A 26,863-nucleotide genomic window follows, 5' to 3' on the forward strand; every position below is an offset into this window, starting at 1 on the left:
GAGGGGGTAATGATTCATTTCATGTTTCTTGGCCTGAAGCATCTTGCCAGTGCTTTTATTAAATAACTTTCAAAGCAGCTCTAAATTAACCCCGTCACCACTTAAATAAACATGAACTGGCCTGAAATAAGAGTGTGGTAAAAAAAAAAAAAATGCTAATAATGTTTTAGAGACGTGCTTACTTGGTTTTCAAAAGTAACGTCTTGTTTGTTAATAAGTGACATCAATGTATAATAAAATGTGATCAAAATTACGTTTGATTGGGCTGTTTTTATTTCTAAAACTTTATACTTGAACCACAAAAACTGACACATCTTCACATTTTCAGTGCAAAAAAATAGAATCCAGGAATTTACCGGAAGTTAAACACTTCAGATTGAGAGTTATGAGAGTGGTTTCAAAATATATTTATGAAGAAGATATTCTAAATTTGACTTATTTAAATACTTAAACATATCTGTATAACCAATTAAAACTGGACAAACTTTAATAATATTTTATGCTTTACATATTCAGTTGTGCATGTACTCAATTAACATAGAGAACATGCACAACCTTTATACACACAACAACACAGATGACTAGCTATTTATGATAATAAAAATGTGTTATATTATATCTTTAGATCCAATTTTACACTTTTCTGTGGTGCAGTTCACACTCGAATCCAGCCATTAAAGCAGCTTTTACCGTCTGGTCTCTTCCGGAGTGAAATTCACAATGAATTTTTTCTGACAAACGCACAAAAATAAAATACAATAAAAAAATAGATATCTTCTCAAGTAATTAGTAAATTAGAAGGCTATATCCGCTGTGCCTTGCCTTTTTCAGATGGGCTGAATACACATGCTTTCTGAGTAATCAAATTTTAAAAAGCTATAGACAAAACAATGATTATTATTTTTTTAAATTCTATTTTGTTTTATCGTGGGTTTTGAAGTATTGTGAATCAATATACTCACTACAACGTAAAATTCAAATGAAATGCAGCCAAAAAGTTTCTTTTTTGACTTTTTTTAAAGCATCCGGTCTCGTATAATGCATTATACTCAAAATACCAAGAGTTGACACCTAATTCAATCTTAATATAAACCTACGCATGACTTAGGCCATAAATGAAAGCAGGAATATTCAGGTGACTTTACCGAGGTCAAACAGCATAATTTAATTAATCCAAAATCAGAAAAGCAACCGGGTTACAAAATTCATTTTATTCTCTATTTCTGTTATTATACTCTAAAGACTTTTCCAAACTGTGTGTCAGATTTTCATTTGGGGCAGATCTGACTTCCAGGTTCGATCACATCTTTGATGATTCCTCTAATCAATATTAGGAACAGGCTCCAACTTTGGACCACTGCCCTGGGTCCCATATGCTGTCGGGGACATCCAGGGAAAATGAGCACCCATGAGCAGGCAGCGCAGGGCGGGAGCCGTCCTATCAAATCAGAAAAATACTTGAATTTCTTACATTTGGTCAGTTTGTTTTTTGCTGTTTTCTATTTTCCCACCGTGCAAAAAGCATCAAATGGCTTATTTGATTCACATACACACAGACACCTACACACATTTATAACAGAAATATATATATATATTTATATACAGTATACGTTTATATATGCATATACGTGAATATAGACAGTTTTGATTTCTTTTCAAAATGGCACTGATTTTAAAACTTCACCAACGTGTTTTAATAAGTCATGTAATTTGAAGGTAAATACATTTAGCTCTATCAGTGGATTTAAACGAAACTTGGACGGACATAAATGAATTTGTTTAAAATTAATCACATCTAAAGAGTCCGCGAGAGTTTCAAGTCACAGATTGGACAGAGAATAAATACATTTTAAGCCTTGGAAACGACGCAAACACCTGTGTCACGGATGCGCAACCTCGTGGACATTTTAATTAACGATTTTAAGATCAAATTCGGTCTCAGCAAAATTGGGAAAGGGCAGGCGGCCGCAGTGGGCCAGGTGGAAGTCACATTTTGGATTTTTATCTCCGTATCTCTCGGTTCAGCTGAAGTTTTACTGAATAGAGGTGCTTCTGGCAGAGGATTTGATAGCGTGACGCATGGTGCCAAGTCGCTAAATGTCTGAGCATCAGTAAAGCCAGAGACCAGAGAAGCCCACCATCACCAGCCCGGTGCCAGCTGCGCCACGTGTCAGCCAGGCGGCCCCTGCCAAAGTGGCCCTTGTGGGAGGGACCTGGTATTTCTTTCCTAATTCACTCAGCATCTGTTCATTATTGTCCGAAGTTAAAGGAGGGTGAGTGTCCACGGACAAAAGGAGAGCCCATTTTCTGCCCTTCGGTCACGCACTCCTGCTTAGATATTGCAAAAAATTTACATTACCGTTACGTGATAATTTACGTTGTTTTCCAATAAAACAGGAGACGAGCACAACTGTGAACTGACATAGTTAAACAATAGCCCAATCACACCCATAAACGAGGGAGGATGTACGTCGAACCAGCCTTTTAACCCTCAGAATTATTTATTTGTATATCAATTAGTTTATTAATTCCTCGTTATAATGCACTTATAAACTATGTATTACCTAAGCGGGCTAATACGATAATAACATCTGACAAATGCGCTTAACTGAAGCAACTAAAACCCATAAAATCAATTAATTGGGATGCTTTTCAAGCGTAATTGTGTGAATGAATGTTTGGGAAAATTCCACGCAATTACCGTAATTAAATAATCCAGAACATTGCTCAATTGAACTGATAAAAACAAACGTAATTCATGCTCAGGCCATACAAATCTCCATCTGGTGAGGTTTTTTTCTCCACCCTCCCTGTTTATCAGATTAGACACGTTTATCAGATTAATTATTTTGGGGATTAATTTCCAAAATATCTTCCAGGGTTTAATCTCATGTGTGAATTTAGGCGGGTTTGGAAGAGAAATCAATCTCAAATCTGTGGTGGGGAAAATCAAAAGCTGTGTGATGAGAGGGAGAGAGAGCACGTGTGTGTGCAAGGCAACATGTTAGGACAGCTCTGCTTATTTCATATTGCACAGACGATGAAAACCACGAAAACCACTTCTTCTTAGATGTGATTTTTGGCTGCACAGATATTGAAATTTGGGAGTTGTCTCCAGTGCACTGGTGCCCCTGAGCCACCTGTGCCAGCCTGAGCGCCACGCCTCAGCTCTGCAGAAAGAGCTGGAGCTGGCAAGGCGTGGAAATTCCCCTGCATGTGAAACAATGGCAGGGTGTAGAGAGAGAAAGTGCACACACTTCCACACATACACACAAGCTCACAGAAAGTGTGAAGATGTCAGACCTCGCTGTGGGTCTTCGGTCATTAAGCCCACCAAGACCAAAACCGTTCAGAGACGAGCCGTCAAGTACCAGAACAGACAGAGCCCCTGAGTGAGGATTTTGTCATCTTTGATGTGTGTGTTCCCCGCAAAGTGTGTGTGCTCGGTGTAAAACCCTGTGTAGGGTATAGAGGTTGTTGTCACATTGCACAGATGGTAGGAATTTTTATTTATTTATTTATTTTTGGGGTTGGGGGGGGTGAGGAGAGGAGACGGGTGAGGCGGAGGAAAAGGCGAGTTGAGGCACGGAGGGCTGCATCTCTGATGCTGCCATGCCACGGTCATGCGGGCAGCAGTAATTGGCCTCCATATTGAGGGGTTTTGTGGTGCTGCGGGGTGGGCAAACTCCCAGCTGGACCTGTCAGATGGTATTGAATCCAGCTCGTTGCCCTCGCTCCTCTGCTCCTCGTGCTCCCTCTGTCTGCTCTTCTTCTCAGATGTGTTTGTTTGCTCCTCTTACTCCCCCTTTTCACCCTCTTTCCCCTGGACTTCCGTTCTAACTAATTGTGCTTCCAGAGCAGCTCTGATCCACAGAGTTGCCTCCCTGTTTTCTTCCCACTTTGTTTTTCTCGCCCAAGGCACACGGTCACGTCTTTCTGAGGTGTTCACCTTCTTAAAGTACATCGCACCCTTGTCTGTCTCCTCACTGCTCACCCACATGCACAGACACGCATCACCATAAGGACTTCACACAAGGACAAGGACGAAGCACTGAGCTCATGACTGGAGGAAAGAGCTGAGTTTAAATCTGCTCTTGGTCTAGAAAAATGGATCTCAAGTTCTCTAATGACAAGCACATCAGTTTATCCTCACTGTTCCTCCATCTTTGTGATTGCTGCATTGATAGGATGATAGAGATGCAGCCAAAACTGCTACTTTTCATATAAAACAGTGAATGTTCCCCATTACTTTGTAGAAGTAATGCTGTATTTATGCCGCACGTGCAAAAGGATTTCAATAATTTCCTAATTGTGGTCTTAATGACGCTGATCTGTTGCTCTGCACTGAAACACAGATTTCTTTGCAGATGATGATGTAGAATATAAACATGACGTGATCAGAACTGTTATTTTAAAAGAACAGTGAGATGGATAATCTGATTTAAAATGCCTCATGCATAAAAGTTTCACAGATCATGTTGAATTTGATGAATGCAAACAGACTAGTTCTCTCCCTTGAGTCTTTCTTATCTGTTCTCTCCTTTTCATATTCTCACACCATGAGCCATTGAGGCATATGCATTGAATCTGTGGATGAGTGATGTCGAGTTTGTCATAATCTGAATTTCTTGGAGTGTATCTAAGATATGAAGCATAGATGTAATTTAAAGCTCCAAGAACACGCATAGCTAATGTTACATACAATGTTAAATAAAGGGGAAAAACAACAGGAATGGAAGAAAACATGAGAATTAAACAGGACATCAGAAAATGCTGAGCATAATATAACAATGGCAAGCAAGGTATGATAAAGAATATATCATTCACCTGTAAATGCATATGGAATTCTACAGAATATTATTCCGGAAATAATAGCAGTTTTGTGTACGCCGCCTCGCAAGTGTGTTTTGTCCTTCCTGTTTCTTCCTGCTCTAGTCTGCAGCTTTGAGAAATCAGCAGTGTGGGGCTGTAATGGACTAATGAACAGCTGTCACCAAATTTAGACAGTCTCACACACACACACACACACACACACACACACACACACAGAGCACAAAGGTATCGGCTCACACATGCAGATGTTTCCAACACACATTCCTCATGACGCAATGTAACACACACATTCACACACAGTCTGACCTCTAAATGTGTTTTGGATTATCATTTGCTGGTTATTACATGTTTCTTATTCATCCCATTGACTGAAAAATAAGAGAATCTGTTTTAGTGAAGGTGCTTCAAGGTCAAATCTCACCAAATCGGCAAAGTTCATCATTCTTTTGTTTCGTTTATCTCTAACAGTCAGTGACTGTAGCGCTGCTTGATGATTTTTGTACTTCATTTGTTTTAAAATACTGTAGTATTTTAAGCCTTCTTCTTGAAATAATTGGAAATATTTAAAATGCAAATCCTTTTTCCTCACATGTTTTCCAAACCATTGTGTAACCTGCAAATGTGCATTGAAATTACAGTTATTTTTTATTATAGGATTATTCAAAAAATGACTTAAGCCTTTTAGGAGGTTGATATACGGCTTTAGCTTTAACCAGGTCACAAAGGTTTTAATAGTGAACTGCCTAATGTGTTGTCTGCAAGGAATGCGTATCTGTTTTTAAAAAGAAACCTTTACAGTATCAGTTCTTTTCAGTTTATTCCTTCTTCTTCTCGGTCTCTCTCACTTCTTTGTTTTCTCTGCCAACCTGTCTCCTCTGTCCTCCTTGGATTTGAAGAAGTAAACAAAATGGAGTGTGCGCCCTGATGGCAGCCTCGTGATAAGATATTGACATAACAGCCTGTGTCTGTTTTCTCAGATTAAAAGAGATTATCAGAAGAGGAAAGACAAGAGGTCCTCTTACTTCTGCATGGGGAGATGGTGTGTGTGTGTGTGTGTGTGCAAGAGAGAGTTGAGGGTCACTAAGAGAGAGACACGCTGGTATTGAACACATGCTCATGCATATGTACATAAAGATGATGTGAATGCAAACACAGATACCATGAAAAAAGTAGCACTTCAGTAGTAAGTAATTTTTTTTTGTCTGTTCAAACTAAAAGCATACCTGCTATCACAACTGAAGGGAGAAGAATGTCACAAGGATGTGACTTTTATCGCTAATTTAAAAAAAAAAAAACAACCCCCAACAACAACAGAGGTATGAATAGGAAACAGATAGAACAGAAAAAAAATACCCTAGGATAAGGTGTCTCATGGTGAATTTAATTAAAAGTTTATAATCAGAATAGATGCTGTATCGTATCGATGAAATTGTTTTTTGTATATACACACATATATACAGCAATAAGCAGCAATAAGCAGCAATAAGGAAATCGAAGAAGAAACACTGAGGATATTCCCAACACTTTGAGTGAAAGGTATTTACATTCAGAACGATGGTGCTGTAAGTAGCTGAGGCCTCGGTTAACATATGGGCAACTAGATGATCAAAATAAAGTCCTGAATCCTAATCACCGGTTACCCTTCACACACATTCACCCAGAGCATATTCAAACAGTGGCAAATTCATTGCACTGTCATAGGAGAAAAAACTGGTGTGATCTCATGATGTCATAATGTCATAATGATGTCATGCTTCTCTGGTTTAAACTTCAGGACCAGCTCAAGAGACTTTCCATATTCATACTGGTCCATGCCTTCAACTAGGATGTTTGGATTCACAGCAATCTCCTAAACTGCCATTATTTATTGCCTTTCCACATTCTGATGATGGTCCTGTAAAGTGAAAACTACCATATTGCCTCAGAACCTGCATTTTCCCAAACATTTGAGCTTCTGAGAGGTGATCTGAGCTCTAAAAGAAATATCTGCAGACGTTGATGGACGAAGAGATGATTAAGCTGAAGCTTAAGCTTAAAGAACGAAGAACAATCAGCATTTTACTTGCTATTGGAAGAATTCCAGCATTCACATTGAAATTGATGACATCATTTTGAGGATGTCATGTGCCTTAATTGCCTAAATACTTTGCGTATGAATGTGGCTGACTTCATTTCTGAACTGCACTTCCTCTCACCGGTATGATTTGAAATACAGAAGCATGTTATCAGTGTAGTTCACTGTTTTAATAGCTTTGAATTGGCTGTTTTAATAGAGCTGTAACCGGCTCCGGCTGCACAGAGTACTTGGCAGCAATTGGTCCTTGGTGAGTAGAAGAAAACAGACAATATCCCTCAACTTTATCCTGTGACTAAAATAGGAATACGCAGCAGCAGCATCCTAATATTGACACAGGCAGCCATCGTAGTCAGACATCAGAGCGAATGAAGAACCGCATCAGTATCCACCAGTGTGAATAAATCAACAGTTTCCCCTGAATTAATCTCTCTCAAGTTGAAATTTTATTACAGATGAGCTTGGACATCTCCATGGTAACAGGAATTCCGCCGCCGTTCCCATGTGGATTCACAGGCAATGATGAACAGACTGACAGTGTGTCACGTTGTGCATACTGCGTGCACCGCACACCTGCACAGACGCGCAGAAGCAACACAGGTAAAGCTCTCCATTTTCAGCCTAACCCAACAGGACAATGGTTATGTTTGAAAATAAAAATGTCTGATTGTCATCCTTTAAACTACAATGACAATGAACGACAGCTCAAGTTATGCATCATTGCAAGGCTTGTCACCCACGCACACACACATCCTAGCTTTGTGGGGAGATTTACAGACATTATACAGTACACAGTTCCTTATCCTATCTTAACCCAACAAACTCCAGAACACTAACCTAAATCCAATTCTCAACGTAACCTTAAAACCACATCTTAACCCTTAAACAATCATTTTATGTCGCAGGGTTTAGCAAAATGGCCACACTTTGCAAGCAGAATAAGTATTTTGGTACTCAATATGTATGTGAATACACGCACACACACACACACACACACACACACATGCGCACACGCACACACGCACACACACACACACACACACACAAAGAAAGAGTTCACTTTGAGTCTGCAGATTTTTTTGGTCTTTCCAGTTGGAGGCGGCCAGACGCGGCAGAGTTGGCACAGCCAGAGTCGAAGTGCCAGGGGGAATGGAGCGCCACATGGCACATTCATGGAGGGGCCAGCTGGGGGGGAGGGAAAAAGCGAGTGTTAGTGCGTGTGCCTGTATGTGCGTGTGTGTATGTGTGTGTGAGTGGGGGGGGTGTATGTGTTTGATACGGGGGCGGTGGAGGAGTGCTTATGCATCTTAAATTCCACAACATCTGTTCAATAGGAAGCGTCATATATACCACCAAAGCTGGTGTGTTACAGGCAGATACTGTAATTGGGGGTTGGTGCGTGTGTTTATGTGCATGTGAGCGCGCCGTCTGTGCATGGAATGGTGTTTTAGCATTGGGAAGACAAGAGGTGGGTTTTTTTCTTTTGAAGGGGGGTCACCATAACAACGGGATTACCAGCGATTTTGCCATCATCTCTAGTGTCGCGCAGGTTTCCTCGCTACCATACAATGTGCAACGCTGGAAGTTCACAGATACCCTGAGAGACGCTGACCAGGAAGACACTGGGCGACCATGAGACCAGTGAGGGTGAATCTTCTCACCTCACTGGATGAGAAGCTCACGTCTGAATGTGGTTCTTTCTTCGCACATGCAAGCACACGCATGGAGAGCCACTCACACAAACACGCAAACAGCTAGTCCCCCTCCTCATCATCCCTGCTGGCACTTTGGGGAAAAGTACCCCCCTCCCACACCCATTTATCTGCCCCCACTACAACCCACCCCCCCACCCATGGCAGCCGACGTCCCTCGCAGCGTGGCGTACCATCTGTTGCCCCCCCATTCCTGCTCTCTCTCTCTCTCTCTCTCCCCCAATCCTCCTCCGCCTTCCCGCACCACCCGTACAACACCTCTCTCTGCTACCAAAGAGGATTTGAAGAGCCACATGCACAACTTTAATCAAAAAGTGCACACTTTAGTTACCCTTCAGCATATTCGGACACCTGTGTAAGAAAGCGGCAGTAGGTGAACGTCATAAACGCCTTTTGATCCTATAAACCTCCAGGAACGTGATGAGACACTCAAATTACTGATGAAGTTGTGCAGCAGGCGAGAGCACCTCGGATAGGTCGATTGCTGCCATGAATGTTTAATCTGCTGGTTTCTAAAAATGATGAACTCTGTAAAACCTCCTGCAGCACCTCCAGGCTAAAAGTGAGGCCATGCCAAAAGCCTAATTAAATGTTTTTAAACCTTCCCCAGTGCCAGAGGGAGGCCGGTTAATGCAGATCCTAGTTGTCTAGCAAACCTGGACTTGTGTTACATCTTTATTCTATTTAACTGTCCAAAGATTTTTGCTTCAAAGTTCTTTTTTTGCTGTTCTTAAACACACTTTTAAAATTAAGAAAATCCATCATCTATAAATAGGTTAATTCTGTTTTCATCTGAGAAAAAAATAACAATATAATAAAATCTCTTCAGTGTTCTAGCAGCTAATTCACCCTGAAAACTACAAAATCATCCTTGCCCTTTGAATTCTTTTAATTTCCACGGTGTCGTGAACCGCCCAAGATGCCGCAAAAAGGACTCAAATGCGCAGGAACATGCTGGCAGTCAAGCAGAGGGTCATTCCACATGATTCAACTGATTAGAGGAACAAATTAAGATTTGTACGGCAGATTTATTGCATTATAAAATGCAGTGACTCCTGACCTTAGTGACTTGAATGGCTGCTGTATTTCTGGCGAGATGAATTCACTTGAGACTTTCAAATGTGTTTGTTTGAGCACAAATTTGACTCATTGAGCCTAACTTTACCAGATTCCTTTCTTATTTTGGCCAGTCATGTTACGTAAAGATAAAGAAAAAGTTTTTCAGAGGAACTTTCCTCTAAATTGTGAGAGAAAAAACCCACAATACTGGTGACTGTATACGCCATATATGGTATTGGTATACTACTGGTATACAATAATGAATGTCTAATTACCAGTGTGTGTGTGTGTGTGTGGGTGAGTGGAGTGGACAGCAGAACTTATCTATGATGGATCGACAGTGAAAGGGACACTGCTGTTTGTCCATTCATCTCAGGTGTACATGGAAGAGCTCAACGATGACAGCTCATCCATCAGACATGGGAGTACAACTGAGCCTTCTGGAACAGAACCAAGCATCGGCACTATCCATCATGCATCCCGTCTGCTCCCTCCACTCAGATTTCTGTCGGCTGGTTTTGCAGAATTTTGCAGGTTCTCGTGGGTCGACGGGCCTTTTTGTATGTGTCCTCTGTTGTCGATACTGGGCAACAAATTAACCAAAAAGCTGCAGAGGGAGACAAAGACAAACACAAGAGTGTATAAAGAAAGAGTGAGAACATGTGAGCAACGTGCGTGTGCAGTGTACGTGATGGAGGGAGAGACCGCGGGCAAGGTAAACGGCAACCCAGCAGCTGTCGACCTAATTCCTTCTTAACACAGTGCTTCTGCTCTGATTAAGAAAGCGATCTGGCCTTTAATTTCCTCCTGACACCGGCTAATGCTCTGTATCTCAATCGCCTTTCCCATTGCTTCCTCAGTGCAACAGCCACGTGCGCGACATTCGCCAGGGGCATGGGCTCAGCTAATGCAGGGACGAGGGGATACATAAAGAGAAGGTTTTTTAAAAAACAGGAATAACAGGCCGATGATAATATCACTCAGAAATATGAAAAACATTCATAGAGGTCAAATCAAATTCAACATCCACAAACACTAACAAACAAGCAAATAAAATCAAAATAAATTGTGCAAAATGAGATGTTAAAATAAACTCCTTGTGCTCAAACTAAGAGTGGGGAAGTGTTGTGATTACACTTCACAAGTGTGTGAATGGTAATTTAGCAGTGATAACATGCTAGCATGTCGCATCTGGATGTGCTCTATATTCGGAAGTGTTGGGGGTTAGCACTTATCACATAGATACAACCCAAATACACATATTTCTTAAAGATAATACAGATATTTCTTTAAAAAAAGAACACTATGACGCTGACCTCTAATATGGTGAGTGCTGATTTAAATAAAGATAACTTCCAATGGAATTGTGCAATGGAATTTACAGCATTCACGGTACTATATTTGTAATTGCCTCCTTGATATTTGTTTGGAGCAGAAACCTCCAATCTTCAGAGTTAATGTGCACAAATGCATTTACATGAAGCCATTTTAAAACAGAGACAAAAGAGAAAACAACTGTTCCCTAATATTTTTGGAAGTCTTTTATTTTGAAGGCAGAATAAATAAACAAATTAGGGACACAATAATAGGCAGCACAATGGAAACAGGAAAACATGAGACATACATAGCTTTTAAATTTGCATCATATATTTTGTCATGAGAGAGGTAAAATTGAGTAATCATGCCATGATAAAGGGTCACCTAATAAAATATAGTTTCTGAATTAGGCAGAATCACTGGGAGCTTAGAAAGATCATTGTCTTTGACTATTGTTTTTTGTTGTCTTTCAAAGTGACAGAATAAATGTGCAGTTATAGCACAGGGATTTATGCTAACGCAAACACAAATATGAGTGGCAATAACTAGACTCGTGTGTTTTGCACACACACAAACACACAACTTACACGCCCTGATATGTGTGCATGTGGGATTCACCATGTGCAGTGTATGTGAGAGAGGTGGTGTTGCTAGGAGCACCAGGTTGTGCGCAGACAGTGGTAACAGAGTAGAGATGGCAGCAGCAGCAGCAGCCACCTGACAGTTGAGAAGAAAGGAGTGGAGCAATGCCAAGAAGATTCCCCCTGAGAGATGTGTGAAGGGGAGAAAAGGAGGAAGGCAGAGAGGTATAGGAAGAACTAAGCAGAATAAAGGTCTGATGTGTGATTTTGCTTTAAATAGTCAATTACAAGTTATAAAAAACAACAAAAACCCCTTAACAAAACAAAGCTGTTGGGATGGATGCAAAGAAATGGAACAGCAGGAGGAGGGAGGTGGTTTACAAGGTTGACTGGAGTGATGAGGAAAAAAGAGAGAGATGTATTCAATCTGTTGGGGCTCATGTTTGCTGTCTCCCCTCGTGTCACCCATCCATCAGATAAAAAGTCGGTCCATTTCCAACTTGCCCACGTCACTTCCTCACCTCTGCGCATTACCCCGCTGCGCTTCTTGCTAGTTTTCCATTAGTTGACTCCTTTTCCAATCTCTCTCTTTGCTCTTCCTCCTGTGCTCATCCTCGCCTTACTTTGTCTTTAAACGGGGGAGTCGTGTGAACAGGCTATGCAAATGAGATGGTTATTACCCCACTGCTCATCAAGCCGCGCAGAGGAGACATTAATAGGCTGATGAATATGCATGTGAATTTGTTAATTAAGTTAATTATTCTGCTGAAAATGCATTCGTCTTCCAAGGACATCTTCCCCAGGATTTCAACCTGCTCCGCTCATTAGTCATGCGATATTTCATACGCAGAGAGAGAAAGAGGGAGGCAGACAGTGGGAGGGAGGATGAAGGGGAGAGCAGACAATGCTGCTTTTGGAAAAGTAAGCACTCTGGAGCACTTGGGTTGGCAAAAGTATGGGACAAAAGTGCTGCAGCCTCATGTCATCAGCGCTCACAATGGGATCTGCAGTAACTACCCATAATAGCGAACCACATCCTGTTTTCCAGATATGGCACATTATTCCCAATGAGTCCTAGCTGGAGCCTATATGCATTCTGCGCATCATTTTTGTGTTTGCTTCTACCTCACTGGTTACTTCTCCCTAATTGCTTATTAAAACCCTCTTAAATGAACTTTTTGTGCCAACTTTCCAACACATTAATTAATTGTTGTAGCCAATTAAGTGCCGTTGTGCAAATGAGCCTCATCACAAATGCTCCTATAGGGCCGACCCCCCTCCTTTTTTCTCTCCCCCGCTCGCCGTCTCTGGTCTCCCCTCCCTCTGCCACCCTCCCAGCTAGTCTTCCCAGCTGCCCTTGCACTTCAAGGCACTCGGCGCCATAGAAGCAGAAACTGTGTCTGATAATGCTTCACTGTTTTCTGGACCGTTTACAGCCTTCAGGCTCAGTGATCTTAAACTTGTATGATAGGTGAAAAGCAAAAGAGCCCGGCCTAATCCTTTTTGGTCACACTGACACACAGCGCAGCTTCGTGGAGCAGCCACAAAGCCACACAACAAATGTTATTAGCACTGCGGGGTTAATCACTCTGGGAACCGTGAATTGTGCTGCAGGCTTGAATGCATCACATACGCTGTCTTCATTCACGGCAGGTAAGAGAGATGGTGACAAAAAAAGGAAAGGGGAGTAGTCAACTTCAAAGCAACCCAGCGAGGATGCCAAGCTGTTCATCTCTGGGGTTGAGGCTAGAAACATGCAGCAAAAATAATCAAATTATTGTGTGGAATAGGTGTTTATCAAAAATCTGGGCAGTTAATGGCGTCACAGGAAAAAGCAGGTGGGGTAAATGATGAAAGGATGAAAATAGGTGCGGCGTGTGAACATCCGTTACACCATCAGCCTCGATTCATAGGCATGCCTATCGATATGGCGAGGTCTGAATCTACACTGTTTAAGGTTTAACATCATCTAGCCCAGCTAATAGCACATGTCAGTTATCAGTATCAGTTAAATATTCACAATGCTAGAAACAAAATAGCATGAGAATGTTAATTTTATGGTTATTGTCTATTGTCTTCTTCAACAATTCAACGCTCTCTCACAACATGCATGACGCCCCTCTAAAAAATAGGGGCTAAACTGTCTTTTCTTTTTTTGCCATGTCCGGCTCTGCCCACTCTGTCATTCGAACATGGCAGCAATGCACCGACCAGGAGGCTTGGGGAAGCTTTAGCGACTGTGCCAATCTCGGTCTCTGCGCCACTCTCTCCCTCAGCACAGAGTGGGGTCCCGCTTGGCATGGCAAGGTGAACTAGCCTCTGATTGATGGGCATGGTTTCAGCCCACGAATGTGTTCCCCAAAGCCTGTGCCTCCCTTTCCCTTTCCTTACTGCTGTATTGGCAGTGGTGCCCACCTCCTCTTCCGTGCCAGGCAGCCAGCTAAAGCTCCTGGTGGGCACATCAATTACATAGCAGCACCTCCCTTCTTTTCTCAAGTCTATCCGCTGGTCTGTCTCCTGTCTCAGACGGTGCCAATCTGCTCCCTCTCCATCTTCACCGCTGTGTGTGTGCGTGCTTTTATATTCGTGATCACAAATATGTTTTTGCATACGCACAAATACACAGTAATCGTGCACGCACCCCTGCTCCCGCTCCATGGCAGGTCATAATGGTTGGTGGGAAAATCCTCCCTGGAGAGCACTCATTGCCACAGGCTCAGCTGTACAATAGGTTCAGGTGTGTGTGTATGTGTATGTGGGTGTATTTTCATCAGTGTGTGCATTTGTGGTTGCCTGAACAGGCATGGCTGCCTTTGCTGTTTATGCATTTATCCTGTTATTATTTTAACTTCATTGTTATATCTATGTTGAAATGAAAACACATGAACGCTCAAATTTTTATTCTTCTTTTTCTAAAGTCGATACATAAGATGGTTTTTAACCTTGCATTAGATTTGGGCTGGGAGATGCTTTTGGCAGCACATGAATCACTGACTTGCGGTGATTGTACGCCCCCTACAGCATTCATTGGGCATTGTCTTTAATCATCACCACCAATTCGCGCAGGTCAACGATTCTAATAGAATGGAAAATGGGAAATTACACCATGAAAAACTATGGACGCCCTAATCGCTAGATGTCTCTAAATCTCTTCACAGCAAAAAGGACAGTGAAAGTGGAGAAGCTGCCGCTCGTCCAAAAATGCATCACTACGGAAGCCTGGAAGAGGAAGCGCGGAAACTGAAAGAACCCTAGAAAGAACCAGTGGGGACAATGGCGGCGGGGCCTGGTGTTGCTCTGCAGTGTGATAGCCCTGCAAGAGAGCTCTCACTTTCCGTTCATCAAGGAAGTAATCAGATTCATGGAGATCGAATCAAAACTGAAGAGTCAGCAGGTAACATCTTTACCCGTGTTTCTATAATGCACGCACTCAGCAATCTGCTTTGCGACTGAAGCTAATGAATGCTAACCGATAGCTTAATCACCTAGAGAATGTCAACATCCATCTGTCCTGCGGATGTGCGGTATGGGTAGAATAAATGTCCGTCTCTTTGGCTGTTTGGAATCGATTTCGTCTCAAATCTCCCAAGAAACTCAGATCTATCGATCACCTGGCAAATCAGACAGTGACAGATTTAGTAACTTCAGCTAACATTAGCAACTGGCTAACATCATCACAATAACATGCCATTTAGGAGCATTGGTTTGTTTTTATTTCCACTCAATTTGCTGGATTTGCAGTCACTTTCCTCCCCAAAAATCCTGAGCAGTCGAATTTTTGGTTCTTCATTATGTCGGATCCTACAAACAATTTATTACTTTTGGATTGACACTTAAGTGACACTCTTTCTGACCTAAGTTAGTAGTTTGCACCTTAAATTGTACTGCCTCTTTCGTCATTCTTTTAATGCCTGACCTTTTTGGTGAACAATATGTCTCATCTTTATTTCAGAGGAGGAGAAGGAAAGTCGCTCAGCTGTTTTGCTGGAGAAGCTTCACGCCAAGTATATTGCTTCAAGGCCATGGCAGGAGACCTTCAAACTAGTGCGTCAGGCCATGGTAAGCCAAGCTACCGGTAATAAAGATAAATTAATTGCATAAATGAACACAAAAGTTTTTAATACCCCATCATGTTTCTGCTATACTCCTATTGATGCTTATTAATGTTTTTTCCCTGCTCACGAGCTTCATGTCGCCAAAACACATCAGACCAATAAAGTTACAGAACAGATCATATCGGGCCAATCATACATTACACACAACCTCATCTTAGATCCGTCTGAAAGCCAAAACAATCGCCACCAAAAGGGAGATTGAAGATTTTGCTGGTGGACCATTGTGGTGTCTATAAGATTTTTGAGATGAAAAACCTGACTGTCAGGGCACGGACGATTTTGTATCAGCAGATTCTCTCCTGATGATAAGGAATAAATTTAAAACCTCCGCAAAGTCACTCAACCAAAGATATTGGAGAATTCGACTAGATGGGCCAGTTAATAATATGTAATATATGTGAAAAAGGGTTTGTGTAGTACTGAGGTAGACACCTGTGATTTATAGCTGAATGCGGCTTATATATGTAAAAAGTTGATTATTAACTGCTGTTATTACTGCTGCGGCTTATTATTAGGTGCGCCTTATGCACTGGAAATTAAAAATTACTTTAAAACCTCCGTAACTATGTTTAGCCACACATAATAACCCAGTGTGACAGACTACCATTGCATAACTTGTCCTCATAGATTTTATTCTATTTAAACACACAATCATATCTAACTACTAAATAACCCAAATCTTGAGCCTCTGAAAATAGAATCTAATGGACACTTTGTGTTTTTCAGGACAAACGAGGTCCAACAAATGCAGCAAGTCACCAGTTGATGCACAGCTGCTTAGAGAACTTGCAGAGAGCGATGAAAGGTGAGTGTGCTGACTGTACCAAAACAAAAGGTGATGATAAGCAGACAGGCCGATCTCATAATTGCTATTAAACCAGCACATTATTGGCCATTTATGGTGTGAAATAGGGTCTGTAGCAGTCATTAATAGCCCTCATATTGATGCATCGATTTGTTATTTGACATGAAGCACACCTATATCACTAGATTCATAACTGACTCAAAATTATTGATTGGAAATGTAACATTTTTCATTCTTTTTTCAGTTTCATCTTTGTCTGCCATGACAGACCGTTTAGAGTCCATCGCTCGGCAAAACATGTAAGTTATTTTGTGTGCCTCCTAGGCACAGATTATCCTGTTTTTTATTTCATCAAAAAGTTTGGCAATTATCTCCTTTTACACGCTTTATTGTACCAGCACCAAATTTTACCAGAACCTTTCTAAATTCTGGGAATCATGTGTTATGACTTTTTTTCTTATTATTCCTTTGGGGGGGTTATATGGGGGTTTTGTGGCAAAACATTTTTCCATGTTAACTAATAGGAGTGGCCTTGAAAATGGCACATTTCTTGACCCCTGTTTGAGGGCCAACAGCTCTGTCATACCATTCAAACTTTAAATTGTAGCTAAAAGGGTCTAGATTCCCCATATCAAAGTCCTGGGTGTCAAGATGCTCCCGAAATCGCCATATCTCTGCCTCAGTAGGTCCTACAAACACATAAACATACTTTCTTATGTAGCTACAAGCTTCTGCCACCTCACAAACATCACTTTTACTTCATTAAATAAATTAGCGCTCCGTAAAACGAGCTGCAGCGCTGACGAGTGCGCTCACATCTGCCATAGAAACTGCAGTGGGATAAATTGCTCAAGACTGACAAAAGCTTTCCCTGAACCCAGTTTAGCTAATTCCCTAACACCTTTTAAGCTAATTTAATGAATTTTCAAGGGCGTATATTTGAAAGCCTTTTAGTTCTAACGAGTCCACTCTTGATAAAATCAGTGATTCTTAAGTGCTTCAAATCGGCGTTTAAAAATGGGTGGCTTGTATGTTTCTTAACGATCACTAATCAGTGTGTGTGTGTAGGCGGGGGGCTGCTGAACATATAGATGAGGGCAGGGACGTACCACTGAGTCACACGGTCACAATTTCTTTAGAATGTCTAGTTTCCTTTGTAAAGCTGTCTTTTTTCATCATCTTATTTGCTCTCTCCCAACCATAACCCAACTGGCTGCAATCACTATTACAATTAAAATATGGTGGAAGATGGAAGATGTTGAGTCTTTTTGTTGCTCTGTCTTTATCTCTGATTTTATGGCGTTTCCCATTTCAATAGGCTGGGCTCTCACCTCAGCCCGTCAGGGACAGAATGTTACATCACGTCAGACATGTTTTATGTGGAGGTGCAGCTGGACAACGGTGGTCAGCTAGTAGATGTCAAGGTGGCTCATCAGGGAGAAAACCCTACAGTGAGTCTGGTTTTGATTGGTCACATTTTATAACATTTTTGTAAGACTATTGGTTCACCTCCTAATGTTTTTTTCTTTTTTTTTTATGACAGAGTTGCCTGGAGCTCATTCAGCATCTTCGGTGAGAAGAGCCCTTACTGTCATGACAGATGTTTATTAGCATAATGTGGTCGTTTATGTTCTTTGTAAAATGATTATACTGGGATTTGTATTAAAAATGATTTTTTTAAACTACTCCTTTTGGTTTTCCTCCATCAGGGAGAAGAACTTTGATGAGTTTTCAAAACATCTGAAGGGCCTGGTTGAACTATACAAGCTCCCCGGTGATAAGTAAATATCCATTTGAAGATATTCACCATACTTTATGTATTGCAAGTGTATTGCAACATTGTAGAAACTTTCATTGAGACAATTCACTCAATCCAAATTCAATGGGAATGAGAAAAGTTAAAGCTGCATTAGCATGACAGATCATTACCACATGAATTGTTGGTAGGTTTTTAGGTCATTCTAAATGTTTTATTGATTTTTTTTTTTTTTTTGTGTGTGTGTGTGTTTCAGTAAGTTAAAAACCAAGATGTACATTGCTCTACAGTCTTTGGAGCTTGATCTCACCAAGATGATGCACATGTACAGGCAAGTTCTCCAGAGCTTTTGGTTGTTTGCAGTAAAATCTTTAGGCTAATGCAGTTTAAACTAAACTATCAGAATTTTAGCTACAATGTAAATTGATCGTAGTGGAGAAACCTAGTTGCAATATAAAAGACAAAAGAGACATAAATTCCCATGAAAACATAACGTAAAATGATTTCAAATTGTTTACTTTTAGTAAACTAATTTGAATTATAATTGTACATTTGTCCTTATGAATTAGAATCTTTAGATTTTTATTTTTTTTAACAGTGTCATTTAGTACTGACCTTTATGTTTCAGGTTAGCAACCAGTGCTAATACACTGGAGACTCTTCTTCATGGCAGCGTAGGCTTGTTGTCTGCAAGGAGCGGTGGTCATCTTGTTTCTCTTCACTGTTACCTCTCACCATATGACTTACTGGAGGAAAGAACCTGTGCGCCACTCAATTTAACAGACAACAATGGTAAGTGTGCCAAGGACAGAAATAATTTATGGATGCTTGTTCATCCAGCCGCGGATAGCTCGGTTTATTTGGTGATGTGAAGCAAACAAACTTGGATTTTCTTGACAGTTCCGCGTTCTCTGGGTGTGAGCGTTTCTGTGACAATTGAGGGAACCTCTGCTGTTTACAAACTCCCGATCGCTCCACTCATCACTGGATCACATCCCGTGGATAACAAGGGGTAGGAACACATGTTATCACTAAGCAGGAACTACAGAATTAAAGAATTCATACTGATGAACCATTTCCTTAAAAATGAAATTATCCTTCTTTTTTGATGTTGTGAAGTCTAATTTTAGTATCTTTAATTTTTAGTGGTTTTTAATTTCTCATGTGTATTTCAGGACACCTTCATTTTCCACTGTGACTAATTCCAACTGTGTGGACCTGCCAGCTTGTTTTTTCCTCAAGCTGAATCGTCCCATGCCTTTCTCAGTGGCCTTCATTCAGAGGATGGGCAATGCTACATGTGGGTGCACCTCATGAATACTTCCTTTGTATTTTTAATCTAGTTTATTATATGTACAATGTTATTAAGCTTCTGTTGATGAAATCTGTTTGCCCCACAGCTATTCCAGTTTTTGAGAGCCCACCCACTCTCTCGCCTCTTTACCAATTAATTGTCCAGAGTGAGCTTCGCCTCCAAGAAGATGGGAGTGTCACACCACCGTGTCCACACAACATGACCTTCTACTCAGTGAGCAGACACTCTCGATCCCCCAGACATGTTTCTGATCACATTTTCACTGTAGATGGCAACTAATTGTGACACTTTATACGTATCGAAAGGTAAAATTTAGTGGGCCTATTCCTGGCAACTATTAGGCTTGATGATTAACTTGGGAGGGGAGCATTAAGACATGTAATAAGATGATAACAATAGATGACTTGAACAGAAACAAACTCCAATTTTGCTTCTAGGTATTGCCAGGGCAGCTGCACTGTTATTTTTTGAATGGTGACGCCCCAGTGCAAGATGGTCAGTCTCTTCAAGGGGCAATCGTGTCCAAGATCCCCTTCCGCCACCCAGCCCAGGTCCCACTTCTGTTAGATATCGTTCGGCACCAGGCAGCTTATAATTCCTTGATTAGCAGCTGTGTGAAACGCACTTCAGTCGACGAAGGCAAGTATCTGACTTTTGACTGGCTGTGTGTGTCAACAGATGACAACACATACGCTATGTTGTAGCTTGTGTAGTACATTTTTGTTGGTCACTCATGCCTGTGTTGCTCCCTCAGATGGCGCAGGCCTGCTGCAGTTTGAAGTGTGTCCCCTGACTGACTCCAGTTTTAGTGTCTCGTTCCAGCATCCAGTCAATGAGTCGTTGGTTTGCGGTGGGTCCGCATATTAACATCTGCCACAGCTGTAGCACAAGTACAGATGGCTTCAATATTGAAATTTGCTCTTGTAAATCCTGTGCTCTTGTTTGATTTTGCAGTTGTCATGGATGTGATCGACTCCAGACAGGTCTCCTGCAAGTTATATAAAGGACCTTCGGATGCATTAATTTGTACTGATGATTTCATCACCAAAGTTGTTCACAGGTAGGATCCCTACTGGCTTTTGTTTGCATCACTACGGTCAGTTTTCATGACATTTGTTTCCTCGCTGGCTTAGATGCATGTCCATCCCAGTAACAATGCGGGCTATTCGGAGAAAAGCGGAGACCATCCAGGCAGACACTCCCGCCCTGTCACTTATCGCACAGACGGTGGAGATCATGGTGAAGAACAACCTCCCACCCTCGGGAAGTCCTACATATAACATGGCGTCATGTGATGGACCAAACCCGATGGGACTGCCTGGGCTCACTGGGGGCAATACGCCCACTGGAGGTGGACCACCTGGAGGACCCAATTTTGCTGGCCCAATTACTTCTCTGTTTGGAATATCCCGGATGGAAAGGCAAGCTCAAGGAGGAGAGTGTCCCTCACAACCCGGGGGAACTGGCCAGCAACAATTGCAACAGCATCAGCAACAGCAGGCAGGTCAAGGCCATTCAGAAGACTACAACAAAGTCACACAGAATCCCATATTGACAAGTTTGCTGCAGATAACCGGAAGTGTTGGCTCTAGTCCCAACTCCCAAAATGCACCAACACCCCACCAGACCCCACCTCCAACATCGTCTCCTGCGAGCAACACGAAAAATCATCCAATGTTGATGAATTTGTTGAAGGACAACCCTGCGCAAGATTTTGCCGCACTGTATGGTTCTAGTCCATTAGAGCGGCAGAATTCTTCATCCGGATCTCCACGGACGGAGGGCATGGCTGGAACATGCCCTGGAGGTAGCCAAAAGGTTAAAAAGAAACGTCCAAGGGTGGTGGAAAAGGGCAGCATGTTGCCCGGTGCTTCTGCTAGTGGTGGTAGCGGTTTAAGCATGAAGTCCCAACAGTCTTCCTCGATGTCACAGCAGCACCAACACCACCCTGTCTCGCATGAAGACGATTTCCACCGTGAGCTTCTCTCTATGGATGTAGATGCTTCTCAGAATTCGATATTTGACGTTAACCTCACCGGTGATGGCCTCGACACACCACATAGCATCACTCCAGCACCCAGCCAATGTGGAACGCCACCAGCTGGCCCCAACATGCCGTACTCGCAGTCCCACGTCCAATCCCAGCAACAGCAACCCCAAGGTGCAGCACCGTCCCATATGGTCCGCTTGTCTAGTTCTGACAGCATTGGGCCTGATATCACAGAAATTTTGTCAGACCTGCCCGAGCAGACAGGAAAAGGCAGCAGTGGAAGCCATGGACAGCACCCCATTGGCAGCAGCGGAGAGGAAGGAGGCCCTCTCGGTACCCCGATACGTGACTCCTCGAGCTCAGGTCAGGGTAGTGCAGTTTTTGACTCGGCGGATATTTTCAACACGAACAGCAACGAGAATCCTTTTACCGATGCCGCTGACTTGATCGCAGAGGCGGCCGCAACTGCTGCTACTCCCACCAGTGATTCCTCTTCGAACCATTTCTTCCCCGACGCTGCCGACTTCAATGCTGACCTCCTGACTTCAGGCCATGGCTTCTCGCAGAACTACTTTGATGACAGCTCGCCGAGTGCAGACGGAGATATGGATCTGGTCAAAGGGTTTGGGGGGAGCAGCCAGCAAAACACTCCATCAGGAACGCCTCAGAATCCAACGTCACATGGGCAAAGCACCCCAGAGCCGTCGCTGAAAGATCCGTTCGATATGGGGATCGTTTTTGGAGGTAACAGTGGTGGCGGCAAGCCACTTTTAGGGCAAGCCTCTGATATGTCAGATACGCATAGTGGAGGGTCACAGAGCCCTCTTATAATGGGAGCAGGATGTGGGGATTTTAAGGGGGCAGAACCCAAAGTGAAACAGCAACAGAGTCACATGCGGCCAAAGGATGAGAATGGGGGTAGCAGTGCGGGTAATGCTGTGGTAGGGATGGGGAGTAGTTCAACAGAGTGCAAACAAATCAAACGAAGCAGGACCCCATCCAGTGAGGGGAAGTGCAAAGAAAAGCCTCCCAAACGTAAAAAGGTGGACTCGGATGGGAAATCGCCCTCTCACAGTTCTGGGGGACGACCATATACGCCCCCTAGTGGTGGCTCTGGGTCTGGAGGAAGCATGAGTGGGGGAGGCTCTAAATCTCCCGGTAGTTCAGGGCGCTCACAAACGCCCCCTGGTGGTGCCACACCGCCGATTCCCAAAATAACTATTCAAATAACAAAAGGGACTATAACTGGGGGGAAAACATCATCTCTTAGTGGATACACCTCCAGCAGCTCAGCCACAGGTGGCACAGGAGCAACAGGGGGAAACAGTGGCAGCAAAAGTCATCATTCGCACTCCTCCTCCTCCTCTGGGAAGATCAAGTCCAAGGAAAGTTCTGCTACACCAGGCAGCGCGTCAAAGCCGGGCAGTGCGGGAATAACAAGTGGAGTGCCATCCCAGTCTAAAACTCCTTCACAAGGAATAGGCATTGGTAAACCTGGATCCTCCCCAATTAATAAACATGGTTTGTCGGGGCCTGGAAGCAGCGGCAGTGGAATTGTGGGAGGCAATAAGACAAAACCTCCAGGGGGCAAGCCTCCTGGGTCTCTTATGAATCCCAACATTAAGCCCAACATATCCCCTTCTCACTCCCGCTCCAGTAGCTCTGGTGACAAAATGTCTTCCCCACTGAAAATGCAGCAAGCCCAAGTTCCAGGAACACCCCCTTCCTCTAAAGCGAAATCACCAATTGGCTCAGGTGGCAGCAGTTCCGCAGGGTCCAAATTATCCTCCGGCCCAGGCATGAGCTCCCAGAAACCGCTGGGTGGGAGCTCCTCCTCTGGATCCACATCTTCATCATCGTCTTCCAGCTCAACATCATCATCCGGCTCCATGACTTTTTCAGGAAGCTCGCAGTCTCAGTACGGGGGAGGTGGCAGTGGAGGAGGAGGTGGTAGCGCGGCAGGAGGAAGCGGATGTGGAGGCGGTGGTAGCAGTGGAGGAAGCGGAGGTGGCACAGTAGCCGGTCAGAACAATGCAAACAACCCCAACGCCAAGGGAAAATCCCCCAGTCGAAACAAGAAACCCTCTCTCACAGCAGTCATAGACAAATTAAAAAGTGTAGGTGGAGGAGGAGTTGGGGAGGATGGTTGTGAGGTTGGGCCACCTGTAGGTGGTCCTGGTTCTGGAAGTGTTCCTAGTGGTGGTGGACCTGGAAATGTTCCTAGTGGTGGAGCGCTTAACATTTGTCCTTCTAAACACATCTCAACCTCTCAAGGTGGTGAGTATAAGAGGGAGAAGTCTGAAAAGGAAGCAAAAGCGAAAGTGTCTGTTTCAGGGGGGAACAGCGGGGATAAAAAGCTGATGGACCCCAAAACGGGAGGTGTGGGTACCACTGGTTTGGCTAAAATTATCATTAGCAAACCTGATGGTGGCTCACCAAGCATTAAGGCCAAAGGGCCTCTCCAGAAATCAGGAGAAGGGTCCGGTGACTCAATTCGCCCCCAGATGACTAGCCTCAAAGCTTCCCCCCTTTTCAGTGGCTCAACCCCCAAGCACGACCGCTCCTCCCCGAGCCACAGCCGCTCACCTGGATGCACCCCGCTCAACCACGACAGCGAGAGCGAGTCGGGCAGCAGCTCGGTGGCCGAGAAATCCCACCAGAACAGTCCCAGCTCAGACGACGACCAGACTATCCGACCGCTTCCACCTCAGGACTACTTGAGCTCTATTCCTCTCAGCTCAGGGGAGAAGCACAAGAAACACAAGAAGGAAAAGAAAAAGAAAGAGCGGGAACGGGAAAGAGACAGAGATCGGGAGAGGGACCGGGACAAAGAGAAAAAGAAATCATCCATGTCCATGGTCCCGTCCTCGCATCCCATCAAAGCAGACAGTTGGTCCCGGTCACCCATCTCTGCTTCAGATTCTTCTTTGTCCATGCTGGGTCCAGAGCGTCCCACCCGGCCCAGCCCATTGTATATGAGAAATGAAGACGATGACCTCATGGACTCAGCTCTGACTGGCAACATTTAATTTTGTGTCAAGGTCATCATTTTACCCCTTTTAACATGCAAAACGTTTATTTATTTTTACTCAAAATGCCTCAAATAGGCAAACCTCTTATTGGTTTTTGTCACAATTTCATGTTTGTCAGCATTTAAAGTAGAAAGAATACAACATTTCCTAAAAGTTCATGTAAAATGGCTTTACAGTATATTTTTGAAGTTATTTACACATTTTTGTGTTCTCTTTGATATCAGAAAGTTTGAATTGTCAGGTAATGTAATTAGACAGAAGTTTCATATTTAATACCCTTTTATTTGATACACTTTCTTACAGATGCTCTTAAAGTTCATGGCTTTGCCACTGTATTTTACCATGTTTAGTGGCTTGCATCCACGCAATTTTGAAACTGTTGACTACGGAACGGCACAGTGTTCAATTTTCTTCATTTCCAAATCAAACTGGGATTTGTTAAAGATTTTGATACTTTTAAAAATCATGCTATATTTTAGTGTAGGTCAGAATGAAAATTTAAAGGAGGGAATGTGGAATTATGGTAATTTCTTTTTAAATGTAGAAAATTTGGGAAGCTTGAAATAAACATTTTACTTCATGCTGCATTTCTGTATTTTTTTTAATATAAAAATGCCACCGATATACAGTCATTTCCCATAGTTCAACCTAAAGGGTTATAAGGATGGATGTGTTCTTGCATTGAGTAAAGGCTCCTCCAGTCATGCAGAATAAAAGGCTCCAGTAGGTGGCAGCACTGGCTCAGGTGTCACCTGCTGCATCACGAACAGGAAGATGAAATAGTTTAAATGTGTTATATGAACAAAGGTTAGATGTAAAGTCGTGATATTATCAAACACAGTTAAATAATGCCAGTACAAGCTACTTTGCTGTCATTTGAACATATTTAAGTACAATAAAAATGGAGAGGCCAAATAGATTTAGGGTTCTGGTGTTTTCCCTGGTTATAAAACTTATTTTCCTCAAAATCTTAGCTGTAAAGAAATGTATTATAATGTTCGTCACTTTCAATCAGACAAAACAGCCATGCAACTGGGTTCTCTGACACACTTCTTTATTTTTGCTGACTGTTTAATCTATTTAGTTCTCTGGCAGCCACTGTAGCTTCTCCAACATGAGTGAGGGATGTTCAGTCCTTGCAATTTTAAGAAAAGAATAAAATTAATAAAGCAATGTTGCCATTATACATTATATTACACAAGATTTTTTTTAAATTATAGGGCTTTAAATTGAACCTTAATAGAAATGCATCACATACAAAACTACATCTGAATATGAATTTGTCGGTTTCATTGAGGCACTTGACTGCAGTTAGAAGGAGATGAGCTCGCTTGGATTTTAAAATGAAATTCAATAACGTGTAGAAATCAGCGATGTCTGAATCCGATTTAACTGCACGTGCCTTTTCCAATTTATCAACATCCAGCGACCTTCAGGAAAGCCTGAGATGGCAGCACTGTTGGTTTATTATGCAGCCTCTGGAACCTCTACGCCATCAGCCTTCTTGAACTAATGAGCCGTGCTTTTCTTGAACTCAGCTACTTTCTTCTTTGCCGACTCCGTCACTCAAATATTGAGCCTGACTGTCCAGTGAGTCCAGTCAAGATTGTTGAGAGCTGCCGCAAATTCCTGTGTGACATGTCTTTTTACACATCCTCAGCGTTTGATAGTTCTAGTTTGAGTTCTCTCCTCTGAACTCTTTCTGTCTCTGTGACTTCAGGAAAGGATGGCAGAACTTCCCCATCACTTCCCCGTGTTTATAAAATCCAAGGCATAAAACATGCAGGGGGGTGAGCATCGCTCCACAAATTGCCATTTCCCCTGCAGCACAGGACAGTGGATGTGGTTCATGAACTGGTGATGAGCTGTGTAGCATGAAAATAACCTCCCGGCTTATCCTGTAGATAAGCGAGCAAGAGGAGGCAGTCATTTACCAGTTAGTTAAGCTTTATGGCTTTTGCAGCTATATTGTTAGCTTTCTGAGTCATATGGGGGAAGAGGGGGGGGGGGGGGGGGGGGGGGTGCAAGAAGAATAAAGGCAAGAGGAGCAGGCAAGAGTGGAGTGCATTTTCAGCATAACAGTGAATCCCTAAATAAGCTTGCTGAATTTCAAGCGACTTTTTATCCATTAATGTGTTTGTTAGTGTCGAGGCAACGGCTGTCACGCTTCTTGTCTTCACTTCACGTGGGCCCCACAAACGATGGGCCTCCGTGGTTCTTTCGAGGCTCGCCTGGAGCTTTACGCGCAAACTGAGCCAAATTGACAACCAGGTA

General features: G+C 42.8%; 1 protein-coding gene across 1 annotated transcript; it reads left to right on the forward strand.

Moving 5' to 3' along the window:
* Positions 1-14,645: 14,645 nt before the first annotated feature.
* med1 (mediator complex subunit 1) lies at positions 14,646-25,169 on the forward strand. Its single transcript, XM_003961249.3, has 16 exons — positions 14,646-14,970; positions 15,529-15,635; positions 16,418-16,496; positions 16,741-16,795; positions 17,815-17,947; positions 18,040-18,068; positions 18,206-18,277; positions 18,509-18,583; positions 18,881-19,044; positions 19,153-19,264; positions 19,428-19,552; positions 19,653-19,780; positions 20,005-20,206; positions 20,322-20,417; positions 20,522-20,627; positions 20,701-25,169. The coding sequence occupies exons 1-16, from the start codon at positions 14,850-14,852 to the stop codon at positions 24,584-24,586; spliced, it is 5,490 nt and encodes a 1,829-aa protein (XP_003961298.2). The 5' UTR covers positions 14,646-14,849; the 3' UTR covers positions 24,587-25,169.
* Positions 25,170-26,863: the final 1,694 nt, after the last annotated feature.

This window comes from Takifugu rubripes, chromosome 1, assembly GCF_901000725.2.
Source record: "Takifugu rubripes chromosome 1, fTakRub1.2, whole genome shotgun sequence".
NCBI lineage: Eukaryota > Metazoa > Chordata > Actinopteri > Tetraodontiformes > Tetraodontidae > Takifugu > Takifugu rubripes.